The sequence below is a fragment of the Oncorhynchus nerka genome, linkage group LG8, assembly GCF_034236695.1.
Source record: "Oncorhynchus nerka isolate Pitt River linkage group LG8, Oner_Uvic_2.0, whole genome shotgun sequence".
NCBI classification, from domain to species: domain Eukaryota; kingdom Metazoa; phylum Chordata; class Actinopteri; order Salmoniformes; family Salmonidae; genus Oncorhynchus; species Oncorhynchus nerka.
This window is the reverse complement of record NC_088403.1, coordinates 16,146,103-16,164,973: the sequence shown is the minus strand read 5'-3', so window position 1 is coordinate 16,164,973 and position 18,871 is coordinate 16,146,103. Positions and strand designations below refer to the sequence as shown.

At 47.3% G+C, this 18,871-nt stretch overlaps 1 protein-coding gene across 3 annotated transcripts; it reads right to left on the bottom strand.

Annotated features, from left to right (window-relative positions):
* Nucleotides 1–422: 422 nt before the first annotated feature.
* On the bottom strand, nt 423–18,774 carry cax1 (cation/H+ exchanger protein 1). Of its 3 annotated transcripts, none has more exons than XM_065021438.1 (21): nt 17,808–17,853; nt 17,530–17,697; nt 16,698–16,844; nt 16,273–16,388; nt 16,018–16,123; nt 15,543–15,659; nt 15,356–15,417; nt 12,705–12,857; nt 12,166–12,351; nt 11,859–11,958; nt 11,204–11,345; nt 9,208–9,391; nt 8,038–8,137; nt 4,795–4,913; nt 4,399–4,436; nt 3,736–3,887; nt 3,472–3,608; nt 2,982–3,076; nt 1,227–1,305; nt 942–1,050; nt 423–860 (listed from the first exon to the last, which is right to left on the bottom strand). In XM_065021438.1, the coding sequence occupies exons 2-21, from the start codon at nt 17,534–17,536 to the stop codon at nt 787–789; spliced, it is 2,223 nt and encodes a 740-aa protein (XP_064877510.1). In that variant the 5' UTR covers nt 17,537–17,697; nt 17,808–17,853; the 3' UTR covers nt 423–786. The 3 variants fall into 3 exon arrangements, with proteins under 3 accessions (XP_064877510.1, XP_064877511.1, XP_064877509.1); XM_065021439.1 differs by having other exon boundaries at nt 17,550–17,697; XM_065021437.1 differs by lacking the exons at nt 17,530–17,697; nt 17,808–17,853 and adding an exon at nt 18,509–18,774.
* Between the last annotated feature and the right edge of the window lie 97 nt (nt 18,775–18,871).

The following is an 18,871-nucleotide window of genomic DNA, read 5'->3' as shown; positions in this document are numbered from 1 at the left end:
ACCATGTGTAGATGTTTTGGTCCATACAAAGCCTAGCATTACACCATGTGTAGATGTTTTGGTCCATACAAATCCTAGCATTACACCATGTGTAGATGTTCTGGTCCATACAAATCCTAGCATTACACCATGTGTAGATGTTATGGTCCATACAAATCCTAGCATTACACCATGTGTAGATGTTTTGGTCCATACAAATCCTAGCATTACACCATGTGTAGATGTTATGGTCCATACAAATCCTAGCATGTGTAGATGTTTTGGTCCATACAAATCCTAGCATTACACCATGTGTAGATGTTATGGTCCATACAAATCCTAGCATGTGTAGATGTTATGGTCCATACAAATCCTAGCATTACACCATGTGTAGATGTTTTGGTCCATATGAATCCAGCTTAATAACCAAACACCAATGAATGTGAAGCACAATTGTGACCACTTTATAAATTCAATATTAACATACCCTGCTTTAACATATGCATTTTAATCTACCAAACTCCTACATATAGTTCACATACACCCCGGATGTACAGTATAGGAATGTTTATTTAGAAGTCATAATGCAAATAATTCCAAAGGTAAAAGGGCCATTGATGCCCAGAACTGGGTCATGTTCATTAGGCACCAAAGGAAGAAAACAGATTGCAACAGAGAGGGACTACCTGGACTTCCCGCTGCGAGCCCTTATGAATATGGCATTGAAATAGTTAACAAACAAAGCAGCTCCTGTAAATAGTGACTGAAAGGACTCTAGGAGTTGAAGTTTGTTCTTTGCGGAGCAGCTCAACAGGCGTGGGGTGATGGGGCGAAAAAGTACAGCGCCAGTAGAATGAGGTAAACCACCACCAAAGCAGTCCCTGGAAAGGAAACAGAGGTTCGGAATTCATTCTAATCCGTGATATCCGGCATAGCAATTGGAACCAAGCACAACAACTTACCCTGAAAGTAGTCAGACTTGCCATCCATGAAAATGTAGTTGACCACAATCACACTAAAGATGCTGGCCCAAAGATGCAAGTCACTGAACAGGAGCACGAATCCCACATCCTGGAAAAGAGATGGAGTCCTGTTTGATGGGATCTTCTCAACTCTGACCACTACAGTCTATGATCAAAACCTGATGCTTTATGTACAGAAACAAGTGAAATACTGACAATTATATTGATAAAGTGCACATCTGATGCAATTAATCACAATGCAGATAAAGATTTAAAATGACTTACATAAAAAGTGTTGAACAAGATGAGTAAGGGAATCTGTATCATGCAGACTTGCACTGCTATGCAGTTTCCCACCTCCAAGCTGCAGACAAATCAATGTCAGGTTACAGTTCTCAGAAACCCCAGGCCTGGGGGGGGCAACAGCACATGCTCTGGGAATCATGTCAGATTACAGTTCTCAGAAACCCCGGGCCTGGGGGGGGCAACAGCACATGCTCTGGGAATCATGTCAGGTTACAGTTCTCAGAAACCCCAGGCCTGGGGGGGGGGTAACAGCACATGCTTTGGGAATCATGTCAGGTTACAGTTCTCAGAAACCCCGGGCCTGGGGGGGGCAACAGCACATGCTCTGGGAATCATGTCAGGTTACAGTTCTCAGAAACCCCGGGCCTAGGGGGGGCAACAGCACATGCTCTGGGAATCATGTCAGGTTACAGTTCTCAGAAACCCCGGGCCTGGGGGGGCAACAGCATTGCTCTGGGAATCATGTCAGGTTACAGTTCTCAGAAACCCCGGGCCTGGGGGGGGCAACAGCACATGCTCTGGGAATCATGTCAGGTTACAGTTCTCAGAAACCCCGGGCCTAGGGGGGGCAACAGCACATGCTCTGGGAATCATGTCAGGTTACAGTTCTCAGAAACCCCAAGCCTGGGGGGGGCAACAGCACATGCTTTGGGAATCATGTCAGGTTACAGTTCTCAGAAACCCCAGGCCTGGGGGGGGCAACAGCACATGCTTTGGGAATCATGTCAGGTTACAGTTCTCAGAAACCCCAGGCCTGGGGGGGGCAACAGCACATGCTTTGGGAATCATGTCAGGTTACAGTTCTCAGAAACCCCGGGCCTGGGGGGGGGGCAACAGCACATGCTCTGGGAATCATGTCAGGTTACAGTTCTCAGAAACCCCGGGCCTAGGGGGGGCAACAGCACATGCTCTGGGAATCATGTCAGGTTACAGTTCTCAGAAACCCCGGGCCTAGGGGGGGCAACAGCACATGCTCTGGGAATCATGTCAGGTTACAGTTCTCAGAAACCCCGGGCCTGGGGGGGCAACAGCATTGCTCTGGGAATCATGTCAGGTTACAGTTCTCAGAAACCCCGGGCCTGGGGGGGGGGGCAACAGCACATGCTCTGGGAATCATGTCAGATTTTCATGGCCAATTCGATAAGGGTGATCTTCAGACAGACAACTCTCTCAACAAATGACGAGTTTGGGTAGGTGGGGGCTTGGAAACATGACAGAGGTGGACAGCCAGTCAGTGGTCATTGTCAGCTTGTAATGCTACTAGTCACTGGAGAAATACACTCATCGGGAGTGTAAAATATCTTTCAGAAGCTCCATCAAGCTAGCTACCAGAAATGTTTACGGCAGGGTACTGGACGGATTTCCCGGTGCTCAACTCCACCCTTTCCTCTCTGCCAAACTGACGTTGGTTTAGGTTTTATTTAACTAGGCAAGTCAGTTAAGAACAAATTCTTATTTATAATGACGTCCTCGGAAACAGTGGGTTAACTGCTTTGTTCAGGAGCAGAACGGATTTTTACCTTGTCAGCTTGGGGATTCGATCTAGCAACCTTTCTGTTACTGACTCAATGCTCTAACCACTAGGCTACCTGCTGCCCCTATGTACAGTGTATGCTTGAACATTGGTACATTGTGGGAGGCAACCGGTCTGTCTAGAGATACTAGGTTATGTATGACGAGACAAGATCCATCAGGAGAGTGAAAACGCAGTATCAGAGCTTGATAGTGGCTTACCTGAGGCTGATGTTATTCTGCAGGGCAAACTGGATTCCGTTGAAGATCTCGGGAATTTCCGGCACCATGGCCAACACTGTCACGCCGATGAAATACTGCAGAAATGAATGACAGACAGTGACACACTGCACTAGCCTTTACATAGTCAGGACATAACACGTTTTAAAAGTTGTTTGGCTATCCTTATGCTTATCCTGAACCACAGGTCACATCATGCGTGTAAAATTCAGTTTTATAAAATGACAGGGGCTTTCAATAATGAGCTTCCCAGAGACATTTTCTACTCAATTAAACAAATCATATATTATATTCCCCTGGGTATGGTCTCAGTTGGTCAATGGGCATGAAAAGGAAGGAAGAGGTTTAGAATGGAGTGAAACGGGGACGTACCATCTGAAGCTATCCAATAAGAAAAGCAAATGTTTATTTTCTGTTGCACAACATTTTTCTACACTGTGGCCTAATGAACATGGCTCAGGTGTGGGCGTACCTGGGAGATGGAGGAGTGGTCGAGGATGGGTTTGATGTGCTCCGTGGTGAGGTCGGCACAGGCAGCCATTAGCAGCGTGGCCATGATCAGCACAGACAGAGCCCTCAACCTGGACCAGTGGACAGTACCGTGACCACCTACACACACAAACATTAGAAACCAATACAATGAAGTATCACACATTCCAGTTCCTGTCTACTATATAACCACAACACCACAAAACTTCAGAACTTATGGGGAAAAGATTGTGGTTGGTGGGCTCACCGCTGGCGCCCCCCGGAGGGCACTGACCCTGGTGGTGATCGTGCACGTCACTGACTTGGATGTCGTAGATGTGGGAGTGGGTCTTCAGGGTGAAGATGAGGCCAATCAGGTAGGCGGAGGGCAGCAACACAGAGATGGTGTATACCAGAGGCCTGGAAAACAAGCCATACAGCAAGTAACTACAGCATAGCAGACCTACTGACTGGAAAACAAGCCATACAGCAAGTAACTACAGCGTACAGCAGACCCGTAGCAGACTACTGACTAAACAAGCCATACAGCAAGTAACTACAGTGTAGCAGACCTACTGACTGGAAAACAAGCCATACAGCAAGTAACTACAGTGTAGCAGACCTACTGACTGGAAAACAAGCCATACAGCAAGTAACTACAGCGTAGCAGACCTACTGACTGGAAAACAAGCCATACAGCAAGTAACTACAGCGTAGCAGACCTACTGACTGGAAAACAAGCCATACAGCAAGTAACTACAGTGTAGCAGACCTACTGACTGGAAAACAAGCCATACAGCAAGTAACTACAGCGTAGCAGACCTACTGACTGGAAAACAAGCCATACAGCAAGTAACTACAGTGTAGCAGACCTACTGACTGGTAACACCAACAAACCATGGGACAGAATGGGTATTTTATTGGAACTTACTCAATATGTCTGAGATATAAGGGTTCGTTACTTCCACTCTGTTGAGAAACATAATATGGCTTTAGTTCAATACATGCTTAAGCATTTGGGGCTACCCACAAACACCCCTCACAACATCATCATAACACACTTCCCCAGTAGTCACGACACTACAGACGTGGCTTCAAATCATACTTGTTTTCAATCAAATACTTGAATGAAGCCTGTCTGGAATACCAGATGGATGGGTTAGGGTTACCCCTTCTGGCCACTGGCTCATTGGTTCCATTGCGCCAGATAAGCTCAATCAAGTGCAGTTCAAGTATTATTTGACCCAGAGACGCGTCAGAGCAGCACAGTCAATGTAATAGTTGATAATGATGATGCAGCAGGCGAACAGGAGATTTAGGTACTAACCATGTCATAGTGGCAGTACATACAGGTAAAGGGCCCGCTGGTGTTGGTTTGAGAGCTGGAGCAGCCCGCACATACCAGGCTACCGTAGGCCTTGGAGAACAGGGTTGGGGCAAATACGCCTGCGGGACAGAACAAAGTGTGTGAACTTGTTCGTAGATGTGCGTGTGTGTTCAGACTTCAAATCACATTTTATCGGTCACACACACGTGTTTAGCAGATGTTATTGCAGGTGGAGCGAAATGCTTGTGCTTCTAGCTCCGATAGTGCAGTAATTTTAACAGTTTCACAACATATACCCAAAATACACGTACATCTAAGTATGGAATGGATTAAGAATATATATATGTCAGAGCAGCATTGGACTAAGATACAGTGGCATAGTATAGAATACAGTATATTCATATGAGATGGGTGATGCAATATTTACACAAAATTAAAGTGACTAAGATACCGTAGAATAGTATAGAGTACAGTTTACACATATGAGATGAGTAATGCAAGATACGGAGACATTAAAGTGGCTAGTGTTTCATTTCCTTAAAGTGGCCAGTGATTCCTAATCTATATCTCTAGGCAGCAGCCTCTGATGTGCTGGAGATGGCTGTTGAACAGTCAGTTGTGTAGTATAGAATACAATAAAGTATATACATGATGGGTGATGCAATATGTAAACAGAATTTAAAAGTGACTAAGATACCGTAGAATAGTATAGAGTACAGTTTACACATATGATGAGTAATGCTAGTTACGGGACATTATTAAAGTGGCTAGTGATCAATTTCTAAAAGTGTCCAGTGATTCCTAATCTAGTCTATAGGCAGCCGCCTCTGATGTGCTAGTGATGGCTGTTTAGCAGTCCGATGGCCTTGAGATTGAAAAACAGTTTCTGTCTCCCAGTCCCAGCTTTGATGCACCTGTACTGACCTCCCCTTCTGGATGGTAGCTGGGTGAACAGACAGTGGCTCGGGTGGTTGATGTCCTTGATGATCGTTTTTGCATCCCTACGCCATTGGGTGCTGTAGGTGTCCTGGAGGGCAGGAAGTTTGCCCCCGGTAATGCGTTGGGCAGACCGCACCACCCTCTGGAGAGCTTTGCGGTTATAGGCGGTGCAGTTGCCATATCAGTCGGTGATACAGCCCGACAGGATGCTCTTGAATGTGAATTTGTAAAAGTTTGAGAGTGTTTTAGGTGTTACGCCAAATTTCTTTAGCCTCCTGAGGTTGAAGAGGCGCTGTTGCGCTGCCTTCACCACACACCGTCTGTGTGGGTGGACCATTTCAGTTTGTCAGTGATGTGTACGCAGAGGAACTTGAAGCTTTCCACCTTCCTCACTGCGGTCCCATCGATGTGGATAGCGGGGTGCTACACAATCTCATTTTTGTTGACATTGAGTGAGAGGTTATTTTCCTGGCATCACACTCCCAGAGCCCTCACCTCCTCCCTGTAGGCTGTCTCATTGTTGTTGGTAATCAAGCCTACCACTGTAGTATCGTCCGCAAACTTGATGATTGAGTTGGAGGCATGCATGGCCACGCAGTCGTGGGTGAACAGGGAGTACAGGAGGAGGCTGAGCACGCACCCTTGTGGGGCCCCGGGGGGCGACCCGTCAAGAAGTCCAGGACCCAGTTGCACAGGGCGGGGCTGAATGCTTGAAGGGTACTATGGGGTTGAATGCTGAGCTATAGTCAATGAACAGCATTCTTACATAGGAATGCCTCTTGTCCAGATTGGACAGGACAGGCGATTGTGTCATCTGTGGACCTATTGGGGCAGTAAGCAAGTTGTAGTGGGTCTAGGGTGACAGGTAAGGTAGAGGTGACATGATCCTTGACTAGTCTCTCAAAGCACTTCATGATGACAGGTGAGTGCTATAGGGCGATAGTCATTTAGTTCAATTACCTTTGCTTTCTTAGATACAGCGACAATGGTGGCAATCTTGAAGCATGTGGGGACAACAGACTGGGATAGGAAAAGATTGAATACATCTGTAAATGGGACATTATTAACATGCTCTGAGGACGCAGCTAGAGCACATGCTCTGAGGACGCAGCTAGATACCATCTGGGCCGGCAGCCTTGCGAGGGTTAACACGCTTAAATGTCTTACACACGTCAGCCACAGAAAAGGAGAGCCCACAGTCCTTGATAGCGGGCCGCAAAGGTGTTCAGCCTGTCCGGAAGCAAGACAATGGTGTCTGCGGCGTGGCTCATTTTCCTTTTATAATCCGTGATGGTCTATAGACCCTGCCACATATGTCGTGTCGGGGCCGTTGAACTGGGTCTTAACTTTGTCCCTATACCAACGTTTAGCCTGCTTTATTGCTTTGCGGAGGGAATAACTACACTGTTTGTATTCCTCCATATTCCCAGTCTTCTTGCCCTGGTTAAATGCGGTGGTTCGCACTTTCAGTTTTGAACGAATGCTCCTCTCTATCCACGGTTTCTGGTTGGGGTAGGTTTTAATAGTCACAGTGGGTACAACATCTCCTATGCACTTCCTGATGAACTCATTCACCGTAATCGGTATATGTGTCGATATTCTTTTCTGAAGCTACTCTGAACATATCCCAGTCCGAATGATCAAAACAATCTTGAAGCGTGGATTTCGATTGGTCAGACCAGCATTGAATAGTCATTACCACGGGTGCTCCCTGTTTGAGTTTCTGCCTATAGGAGCAAGATGGAATCCTGGTCTGATTTGCCGAATGGAGGGCCTTGTATGCATTCTGGAAGGTAGTATAATAATGGTTGAGGGTTTTAGCAGCGCGAGTACAACAATCAATACGTTGATTGAATTTCGGGAGCCTTTTCCTCAAATTTGCTCAAATCCCCAGCTACAATAAATTCAGCCTCAGGATGTGTGGTTTCCAGTTTTCATAAAGTCCAGTGAAGTTCTTTGAGGGCCGCCGTGGTATCGGGCTTGAGGGGAGATGTAGACCGCTGTGGCTATTATTGACGAAAACTATTTTGGGAGATAGCATTTGATTGTGAGATATTCTAGGTTGGGTGAACAGAAGGACTTGAGTTCCTGTACGTTACACCATAAGTTGTTAATCATAAAACCTATACCTCCACCCTTCTGCTTCCCGGAGAGTACATCTCGGCGCGATGTACTGAGAACCCAACTGGCTTTACAGAGTCAGACTGTATATCTTGAGGGACTTGCCTGTGTGCACACGTGTGTTTCTTTGTGTGTGCTTACATATGTGCGTGTGTATCTGTGCATGTGTGTTCATGCTCTTACCTCCTACTGATATGAAGAGCAGGGCTGAGCTGACCCCTGCTGAGCGGCTGTTGAACCTCTGCTCCCTGTGTTTAAAGCCCCCGATGATCATGCTGATACCCTGGGTAGACAGGAGACATGATGTAGTCCAGTCACTAAACCTCCAGTCACAAGTCCCCTGTGCTCAAGGCCAAGTGAAAGTCAGAGTCTCTTATGGCTGAAATCCCAGTCCCCGTGTTCGAGTTCTGGTCCAAGTGCTGGGTCCACATCAAGTCAAAATAACTTTATTTAATCCGTCAGATATAGAGTAGCGGCAAGAGGGATTTACTCAAATGGTTTGCTATCCATTTTCCTTTCTGTGCCACCAAATGTTTGCATACTGGTAATGTTACCAGGGCCACATTCAGTTGAAAAACATTGCAGATTAAAAAAAATACCATGAATAGAGCCAACATTATCCCTTATGTCAGAGAGGCATGTTTGTTCTACATAGCATATTTCTATCTGAACGTTCCAAAACGCTGCATCCTGCTGAACGTGCCCCAGGTGGTTAGCTATAGCTAACTAATGAGGTAACATGACTGAACAAGGTGTAGCCTAAACAAATGGTTAAGTCCGGTCTGCAAGTAGCCTAGTTTTAGAACGGTCTGCGATAGGATTTAGAAATGTAAAATGTGTAGCGACGGTATTATGGGTCATGTCTTCTTAACGGTAAGGGCTAGAATCAAACCATTTTCTCTGAAGAAAATAAGGAGAAGTGGCTAGTATGTTGGCTACATAACCGGGCTATGAAATGCAGTGGGGAAAGTGCGAGGGGTTGAGCGAGTCTACAAATTCAAAAACAATTCTATACTCAAGGGAGAGAAAAACATAGCTAGACTGTTAGTCTACTATTCAACTTAAAGCTGCTAGTGTTTTTAAATTTCATGAAGCATCTTGTGTTTTTTAACCAGGCAAGGGGCATCTATCTGGTGACTGGTTAGCTACAGGGAAGAAAGAGTCGCCTAGTTTTATGGGTCTATTTAGTCAGTTGTAGTCTCATCAATTGCCACTGAAAAGTAGGTGTTTGAGTAATATTGTAGTCACTATTTTTGTTGAGGAAATAAACACTGGTGTTTGTGTGTCAGTCTTCGAGGGTAATGTTTTCGTGTAGATCAGGGAGATGCCTGTGTGTGTCTAGGTGCCACTCACTGGGATAAAGAGAATACAGCCCAGCAGGGTTCCAGTGAGAGCAGCCTTGACGATCTCCTCATAGCACTTGGTGCCGGCCTTGTGACCCCGCAACAGGGCAGTGATGTAGAAGGTCATCTCTGTGATGGAGCCAAACGTGGCGTTAACCACTGCTCCCACCGCAAAGTTACTCTGGGCTGAGATACTGCAGAGAGAGAGAGAGAGACAGCGTGTTACTCTGGGCTGAGATACTGCAGAGAGAGAGAGAGAGACAGCGTGTTACTCTGGGCTGAGATACTGCAGAGAGAGAGAGAGAGACAGCGTGTTACTCTGGGCTGAGATACTGCAGAGAGAGAGAGAGAGACAGCGTGTTACTCTGGGCTGAGATACTGCAGAGAGAGAGAGAGAGACAGCGTGTTACTCTGGGCTGAGATACTGCAGAGAGAGAGAGAGAGACAGCGTGTTACTCTGGGCTGAGATACTGCAGAGAGAGAGAGAGAGACAGCGTGTTACTCTGGGCTGAGATACTGCAGAGAGAGAGAGAGAGAGACAGGGTGTTACTCTGGGCTGAGATACTGCAGAGAGAGAGAGCGTGTTACTCTGGGCTGAGATACTGCAGAGAGAGAGAGCGTGTTACTCTGGGCTGAGATACTGCAGAGAGAGAGAGCGTGTTACTCTGGGCTGAGATACTGCAGAGAGAGAGAGCGTGTTACTCTGGGCTGAGATACTGCAGAGAGAGAGAGCGTGTTACTCTGGGCTGAGATACTGCAGAGAGAGAGAGCGTGTTACTCTGGGCTGAGATACTGCAGAGAGAGAGAGAGCGTGTTACTCTGGGCTGAGATACTGCAGAGAGAGACAGCGTGTTACTCTGGGCTGAGATACTGCAGAGAGAGACAGCGTGTTACTCTGGGCTGAGATACTGCAGAGAGAGACAGCGTGTTACTCTGGGCTGAGATACTGCAGAGAGAGACAGCGTGTTACTCTGGGCTGAGATACTGCAGAGAGAGACAGCGTGTTACTCTGGGCTGAGATACTGCAGAGAGAGACAGCGTGTTACTCTGGGCTGAGATACTGCAGAGAGAGACAGCGTGTTACTCTGGGCTGAGATACTGCAGAGAGAGACAGCGTGTTACTCTGGGCTGAGATACTGCAGAGAGAGACAGCGTGTTACTCTGGGCTGAGATACTGCAGAGAGAGACAGCGTGTTACTGCAGAGAGAGACAGCGTGTTACTCTGGGCTGAGATACTGCAGAGAGAGACAGCGTGTTACTCTGGGCTGAGATACTGCAGAGAGAGACAGCGTGTTACTCTGGGCTGAGATACTGCAGAGAGAGACAGCGTGTTACTCTGGGCTGAGATACTGCAGAGAGAGACAGCGTGTTACTCTGGGCTGAGATACTGCAGAGAGAGACAGCGTGTTACTCTGGGCTGAGATACTGCAGAGAGAGACAGCGTGTTACTCTGGGCTGAGATACTGCAGAGAGAGACAGCGTGTTACTCTGGGCTGAGATACTGCAGAGAGAGACAGCGTGTTACTCTGGGCTGAGATACTGCAGAGAGAGACAGCGTGTTACTCTGGGCTGAGATACTGCAGACAGACAGCGTGTTACTCTGGGCTGAGATACTGCAGAGAGAGACAGCGTGTTACTCTGGGCTGAGATACTGCAGAGAGATGCACCATTTGAACTACTAACACCGAATTTTACCACCACCAAATTTAACTATCAACAAGCCTCAGGGGTGATTCTATTCAGAGGGCCTCGGCGGAGCACAAGCACGTCATTACATTCACAAACATTCCAACTCATCAACCACTGTCACTTTTGGTTCACTATCATTACACAACCGGACAAAAAAGTGAATCATATAAACTCTACATGTGGACTTAACCGCCATATGTGGACTTAACATCTGTTCAAAACAATGAGAACAATTTGACTCTAAGCTAGCCTCTTACTGTGATTCTGGTACTTTGTTCATGTTAGCAGAGCAGACTGGGGGGGGGGGGGGGTCTTACCTGGCGATGCCCATGCCAATGTAATAGGACAGTGGGATGATGGAGCTGACGGCAGCGGCGAACTTGGCCTCCGAGCTGACAAACTGGTTCTCTGTGTCCACGTAGCCGACCACCAGGGTTGTGATGACCAGGGGCAGCAGGTCTGGGTGGGCACACTGCTTTAAGGAGCACCAGTGGAAAGTCTACAGCGCTGTGTTGGATATCAACTACATTGCAGAATCACAGATCTATAAATATCCTTGCATCCTAAAAAACTACTCATTGTGTGAACCAAATGAATGATTTTATACCTCTTTTTGCTTAAACCGATTCCCTCAAACCTGCTGATTGTCTGCTTTAAACAAAGTGGTGATGCACTGTAAAGAACCACTAAGCAGAAATGCTGACCACTGCAGGACAGGGTAAAAGGTGCTACTTGCAGGACATTCCATTAGGTCCTTGGTGGTGTTCCAGGTCATCTTTTTTGTCGCCACGCTGCCCAACTCATAATATCTCTATAGCAAATGAATGTGGTTCCTAGGACACAAAACACTTCCCCAGGTCTGATCATCTAAGCCGTGTGACTGCATAAAGACGACCTGGAACGCCACCACCAGTTCCCTGGCATGAATCAGGTGATAGATAATCACAACAATAGTGGTCTGTTAAAGGATACTGACAGCGAACACATTGATTCCGTCCAAGGTGTATTTGTAGTAGTACCAGTTGAAGGCGTGGTAGCAACAGAGAAGCACTTGGCTATCACACCCTTGTGGCTGCAAAAGAGACAGAAAAACATAGCAAAGCAATCGTCAAATTATAAATTTCCAAATCTAGGAAAAGGATTCCTCTAAAAAAAACACTGTGCCATTATTTGAAATCCACAGGGCCAAGCATGGGTTGGATTAAAGTGGTAACTAGTTCAGAGGCTGTGATAATGTCAACACCACATGGAAGGGGAAGATCTTGATGAGCTCGTCCACCTTTTTCAGCCGGTGGATGTGGACGTCCTCAGGGGGCATGAGGAGGATGATGGCCAGGGTGCAGGCATTCATCCTGGCCACAGGGATGGTGAAGACCAGGATCCAGGAGAGGAAGCAGGCCAGGCTGTGGATCAGCCCCAGGAGAGGGTAGCCTAGCAACAACCACACATAGGTACTGACACGACACTGCACCCAGCAGGGCACAGCACACCAGGCAGGCAAGCAAGCAGGCACAGACACACATGCAAACACAAACAAAAGCACGTGCACACACATAGTGGGGAGAGATGTGAAAAAGTACTGGTTATGAAATGGTCTTGGCAAAAGCTTGAAAACAGAGCAGAACAGAGCAGCCAATCAGGCACTCTGATTGAGTTTAGAGATTGATGTCTTGTTAGTCTGAACAAATGAAACACATTCCATCGCAATCCACACAAGGTAAACATACGCTTATAAGGATATAACTTTTGACAAATATTATTTGAGAAAATATTAGCCCACACAGGGGTTGAGGCGATAGGCGAGAGGACAAGACTCACCCAGTAACGCGTCCGTTGTGGGGGGACCTCGATGGGGACAGAAGGGGGCATGAGCAGGGGTGTAGACTCCTTCACCTCCTTTGAGTCAGATTCCTCTGGGATGGCCTCACAGTGAGGGAACTTCACACAGCATCGCCTGACCAGGCTTCTGGGCTAAACATCCAGGTGAAAGAAGGAGCGAGCGTGATGGATGGAGGGAGTGAGCGAAGGAGCGAGCGTGATGGATGGAGGGAGTGAGCGAAGGAGCGAGCGTGATGGATGGAGGGAGTGAGCGAAGGAGCGAGCGTGATGGATGGAGGGAGTGAGCGAAGGAGCGAGCGTGATGGATGGAGGGAGAGAGCGAAGGAGCGAGCGTGATGGATGGAGGGAGTGAGCGAAGGAGCGAGCGTGATGGATGGAGGGAGTGAGCGAAGGAGCGAGCGTGATGGATGGAGGGAGTGAGCGAAGGAGCGAGCGTGATGGATGGATGGAGTGAGCGAAGGAGCGAGCGTGATGGATGGATGGAGTGAGCGAAGGAGCGAGCGTGATGGATGGATGGAGTGAGCGAAGGAGAGAGCGTGATGGATGCAGGGAGCGAAGGAGAGAGGGTGATGGATGCAGGGAGCGAAGGAGAGAGGGTGATGGATGGAGGGAGCGAAGGAGAGAGGGTGATGGATGGAGGGAGCGAAGGAGAGAGCGTGATGGATGGAGGGAGCGAAGGAGAGAGCGTGATGGATGGAGGGAGCGAAGGAGAGAGCGTGATGGATGGAGGGAGCGTAGGAGAGAGGGTGATGGATGGAGGGAGCGAAGGAGAGAGCGTGATGGATGGAGGGAGCGAAGGAGAGAGCGTGATGGATGGAGGGAGCGTAGGAGAGAGGGTGATGGATGGAGTGAGCGTAGGAGAGAGGGTGATGGATGGATGGAGTGAGCGAAGGAGCGAGCGTGATGGATGGATGGAGTGAGCGAAGGAGCGAGCGTGATGGATGGATGGAGTGAGCGAAGGAGAGAGCGTGATGGATGGAGGGAGCGAAGGAGAGAGCGTGATGGATGGAGGGAGCGAAGGAGAGAGCGTGATGGATGGAGGGAGCGAAGGAGAGAGCGTGATGGATGGAGGGAGCGAAGGAGAGAGCGTGATGGATGGAGGGAGCGAAGGAGAGAGCGTGATGGATGGAGGGAGCGTAGGAGAGAGGGTGATGGATGGAGGGAGCGTAGGAGAGAGCGTGATGGATGGAGGGAGCGTAGGGAGAGAGCGTGATGGATGGATGGAGGAGCGAAGGAGAGAGCGTGATGGATGGATGGGGAGCGAAGGAGAGAGCGTGATGGATGGAGGGAGCGAAGGAGAGAGCGTGATGGATGGAGGGAGCGTGATGGAAGGAGAGAGCGTGATGGATGGAGGGAGCGAAGGAGAGAGCGTGATGGATGGAGGGAGCGAAGGAGAGAGCGTGATGGATGGAGGGAGCGAAGGAGAGAGCGTGATGGATGGAGGGAGCGAAGGAGAGAGCGTGATGGATGGAGGGAGCGAAGGAGAGAGCGTGATGGATGGAGGGAGCGAAGGAGAGAGCGTGATGGATGGAGGGAGCGAAGGAGAGAGCGTGATGGATGGAGGGAGAGAAGGAGAGAGCGTGATGGATGGAGGGAGAGAAGGAGAGAGCGTGATGGATGGAGGGAGCGTAGGAGAGAGGGTGATGGATGGAGGGAGCGAAGGAGAGAGCGTGATGGATGGATGGGGAGCGAAGGAGAGAGCGTGATGGATGGAGGGAGCGAAGGAGAGAGCGTGATGGATGGAGGGAGCGAAGGAGAGAGCGTGATGGATGGAGGGAGCGAAGGAGAGAGCGTGATGGATGGAGGGAGCGTAGGGAGAGAGAGGGTGATGGATGGAGGGAGCGAAGGAGAGAGCGTGATGGATGGAGGGAGCGAAGGAGAGAGCGTGATGGATGGAGGGAGCGAAGGAGAGAGCGTGATGGATGGAGGGGGTGATGGAAGGAGAGAGCGTGATGGATGGAGGGGCGAAGGAGAGAGCGTGATGGATGGAGGGAGCGAAGGATGGAGAGCGTGATGGATGGAGGGAGCGAAGGAGAGAGCGGGATGGATGGAGGGAGCGAAGGAGAGAGCGTGATGGATGGAGGGAGCGAAGGAGAGAGCGTGATGGATGGAGGGAGCGAAGGAGAGAGCGTGATGGATGGAGGGAGCGAAGGAGAGAGCGTGATGGATGGAGGGAGCGAAGGAGAGAGCGTGATGGATGGAGGGAGCGAAGGAGAGAGCGTGATGGATGGAGGGAGCGAAGGAGAGAGCGGGATGGATGGAGGGAGCGTAGGAGAGAGCGTGATGGATACATTATTAAACCTTATTAATAAATTCCAACAAACACTAAGCAATAGTATCAGGAGCATCAGTTTGACTACAACAATATTAAAATGGGGCCCAGAGAGTGAGAGTATTGAGGTGACAATTGTACACACTTCTAACAAGACCATGAATATAGCTGGGTGTTCAAGTCTTTATTTATTGTTGAGTTGTTGAACCTAGTTGTTGTAACGGTGTATGAGGAGCAAGGAGAATGATGAACACAGGGATCAAGCTGGTTCCTCGAGGCTAAACGTCACCCTGACCAGGCAATAATCAATGGAGAACAAGCCAAGACAAGAGCATAATCAACCAGTCATAACTGTTACCTTTAGTATGGACTTCCCAAAGGGCCACAGAAAGTAGCATGATAACTTCCAGCACAGCTTCCCTGAAATAACATTCCAGAACCCAAAATATTAGAATTTAAATTCAGATTTATGTCATCCCGACGTAAATAAATGCTGATTTTATTTAAAAGAACATTAAAATGTGTATTAGATGAGGGGTTCCTACCATAGGGAACTCCAATGATGGTCAGAAACATTAGGACACAGACCAAGAGGTAGGCTAAAGAGATCCACCATCCAAATAAAATCAAGTATGCTATGTTTCCACAAGTGATCAATGAACCTGAAATCAAAGAGATAAAAAAAATGTGTATTCTATTCAACAACATATAGTCTCTACTCTATATCTATAGAACCCTGCAATCTTGAGTATTTTTCCCTCAAACATTTCAAAAATGATTCACATCAAGCCATGGTCGTGTTCATTAGGGCACATGGTAGCTAAATGTTTTCAAAAGCGTTGCCACGGAAAACAAAAAACAACATTTCTTATTGGACATGTTCAGATAACTGTCCCCAAAACTGGGAAATACCATCTCCGTTTGGTGACTACTGAACACGACCTGCACCTTTTCTAATGATCGTCATATTAGAGGTTCCGAGGGGGCAAGTGAATTAGGAGCAGGAGGACAGACACTAACCTTGGGGTCTGACAAAGTTCAGCTCTGAGTACAGCTCCCTCACAATGTCCGACCTGTCCTCGATGGGCCTCTCAGTCACGTGACTCTTCCACTTTCTGAAGCCAAACTGAACATGTGCACACACACAACCAGACACACACCATCACTTCCAAATTTAAGGGATATTTTGTAAATCATTCAAATGAAAACTGTTTTACATGGAAGACAAAAACTGCCAGGCTTTGTTTTCTCCGTTGTGTCCAACACTCCACCCACCCTGTAGTTGTTGGCCAGTTTGTTTGCCTCTACTTCATTCTCTGCTCGGATGGTGGTCCTCAAGCTCGAGCCATCCTGCCAAACCTCTTCCCCATGGTGACAAGGAGTGGTGCCTCCTGAGGGAACAGACACCAAGTTGCCAAACAAATGGATGAAATGGTCCGGCCAAGACGAGGAAACAATAAGACAAGACAAATGGATGAGGTCTTCCATGATGTATCACACACTAACATATGGACATTTAAATAGGATTTGATTTCGCAGAATTTCATGAATATTGCTTCTCCCAAGGGTGTAGAGCTTAGCCAGTCCAAAAAACTAAATTACACCAATGCTATCGGTTGTACAGAGCATCATGGGTACTTTAGCAAACAGTCAGTGTTGGTTGTGACTGTATGTGCTGCCAGGACAGGCTGTAGCCTCACCTTTGTGTGCAGACAAACATTTGGGGGTGTATTGGTGGGAGACATCTGGGGAGGGGGTCTCGGCCACATGACTGCCAATGTCCACACACAGTCGGTCACACTGGGATGTACGGCGGTAGACCCTGGGGTCATGGTCCCATTGGGTATCTGAGGGAACAAACGAGAGAGAGGAACAAACATTGATATGAAACAACCTACCCTTCAATGTCTCCATTATTATAAGTGTTTATTCATCAACATAACTTGTGTAGGGTAACAAATTACATCTGAGAAGATGCAGGTAAACTTGCATAAAACGTTCAGAATAAAATGATAACATTTATTAGTAGAGGTAGGTATCCCCCAGAGAACTAAACTCAACATTGTTAGACAAACAGAATTCATATGGCATAACTACGGCCAGGAGTTTCTCCTCATCAGGAATAACTCTGGATCCCAGTTGGTCAGGTCATGTGAGACCTGTGTGGACCAATGCACTAAACCCGTCAAGTCAGTGCGTGACTAACGGAAAGCTCCTGACCGTCACATGCAGCGACACCCAATTCTTCAGTGCAGTGATGCCGGTGAGACTGATGACATTATCTATGGATTTCAAATGTTAGTGGATTTAACAAGCACAATGATGATGCACACACATGTTGCCTCTTTAATGCCTCTGTGGAGGTTTACCACTTTGACAGGGGAGCAAGATAACTTTAACTTTACAATTTCATGTCTTTTAAAAAGGACAAGCAGCGTTTTCTAAGTTGAATTCATAGAATTGAAATAGCCAAACATGGAAAATCCAGAGAGCAACAATTACTTGGAAATCCAACATGCTCTCTCTCCTGACCTGACATTCCCCAAGCTTACACATCTCCACAGGACTTAAGATGAGCCTCACTGTCCCAAGACTCCTAACTGAACAGGGAAGGGATTCTTTTCAACATGTGACATCGTCTTCATGCAACTTCAATTATGAGACGGGCCAGTCAATCAATAGACTCACAGTTCTCATAATCTGAGGGAAAGCAGATTGATATTATTTTTTTCAATTAAATACAAATTTAGTGAAAGCATTCCTCATGTTGACATGTCTTAAAATGAGCTATCCTCATGTTGTAATCTTACCACTATTGTAGGGTTTCTCAAACTCGGTCCTGGGGCTCCCCCTGGGTGCACGTTTTGGTTTTTGCCCTAGCACTATACAGCTGATTCAAATGATCAACGCTTGATGATGAGTTGGTTATTTGAAACAGCTGTGTAGTGTAGGGCAAACACCAAAACGTGGACCCAGGGGGCCCCAGGACCGGGTTTGGGAAACCCTGCCTTAAGTAATAGTGCAGTGTAGCCTACAATCTCTGGTAATAAGAGTCCATAAACTATTTTCAGAATCTGGTTTCAATATCTGTGAACAGAAAGACATACTGGGGGTCTGAGCAAATTATCAAGCAGTTTTCAGATGTACGTCACAGGAACGGTGAATAAACAAGTCTGAGGCCTGGTTATCCTAGATACATTAAGTGTAAACAAATAAATATTTGGGGGCTCCTCCGCACAAATGAAATATTGTGAAATCTAAGGAAAGTAGCCTACCCATACACAACACAGGTGATTTTAATCAAAGTGAACTATTGAACACTTAACTGACAAGGAACTACTATAGGCTTTTCGAAATGTCGAACCTTCTATGAAATGTACAAAACAAATGCCAAAGTGTACCTTGAGAGCTGTGTCTATGTACGACACAACAATTGTTGCAAACGCACGAATATCGCGTGCTAAAGAAACCGCGGAGATTGATAGAAGGAACGTTTACGATTTGTTCTTACCTGAACTTTCAGCCGTGGACCTCCGCCTACGCCTCTCCGTATCAACAATAGGAGCTTTAATGTGGGACATTATTATTGATTATAATTCCCATAGAGATAACACCACGCCGGTTTTATCAACTCAATCCCGTTCTTCAGCGTTTCTCTGTGCGCTTCCTAACCATTGATGACATGCATGCATGTATCCAAACAACTCGTGGGAATTGTAGATCTTCATATCTTGTCCTTCTCCATCGACTGCATTCTGGGATGTGTAGTGACTCTGTGTCATGTCCTGTGCCCATTCTAAATATAAAACAACTTTGTTTGAAAATCCAATTCATAACTTATGCTGTTTATGATGAAATATGTTCTATTGAATAA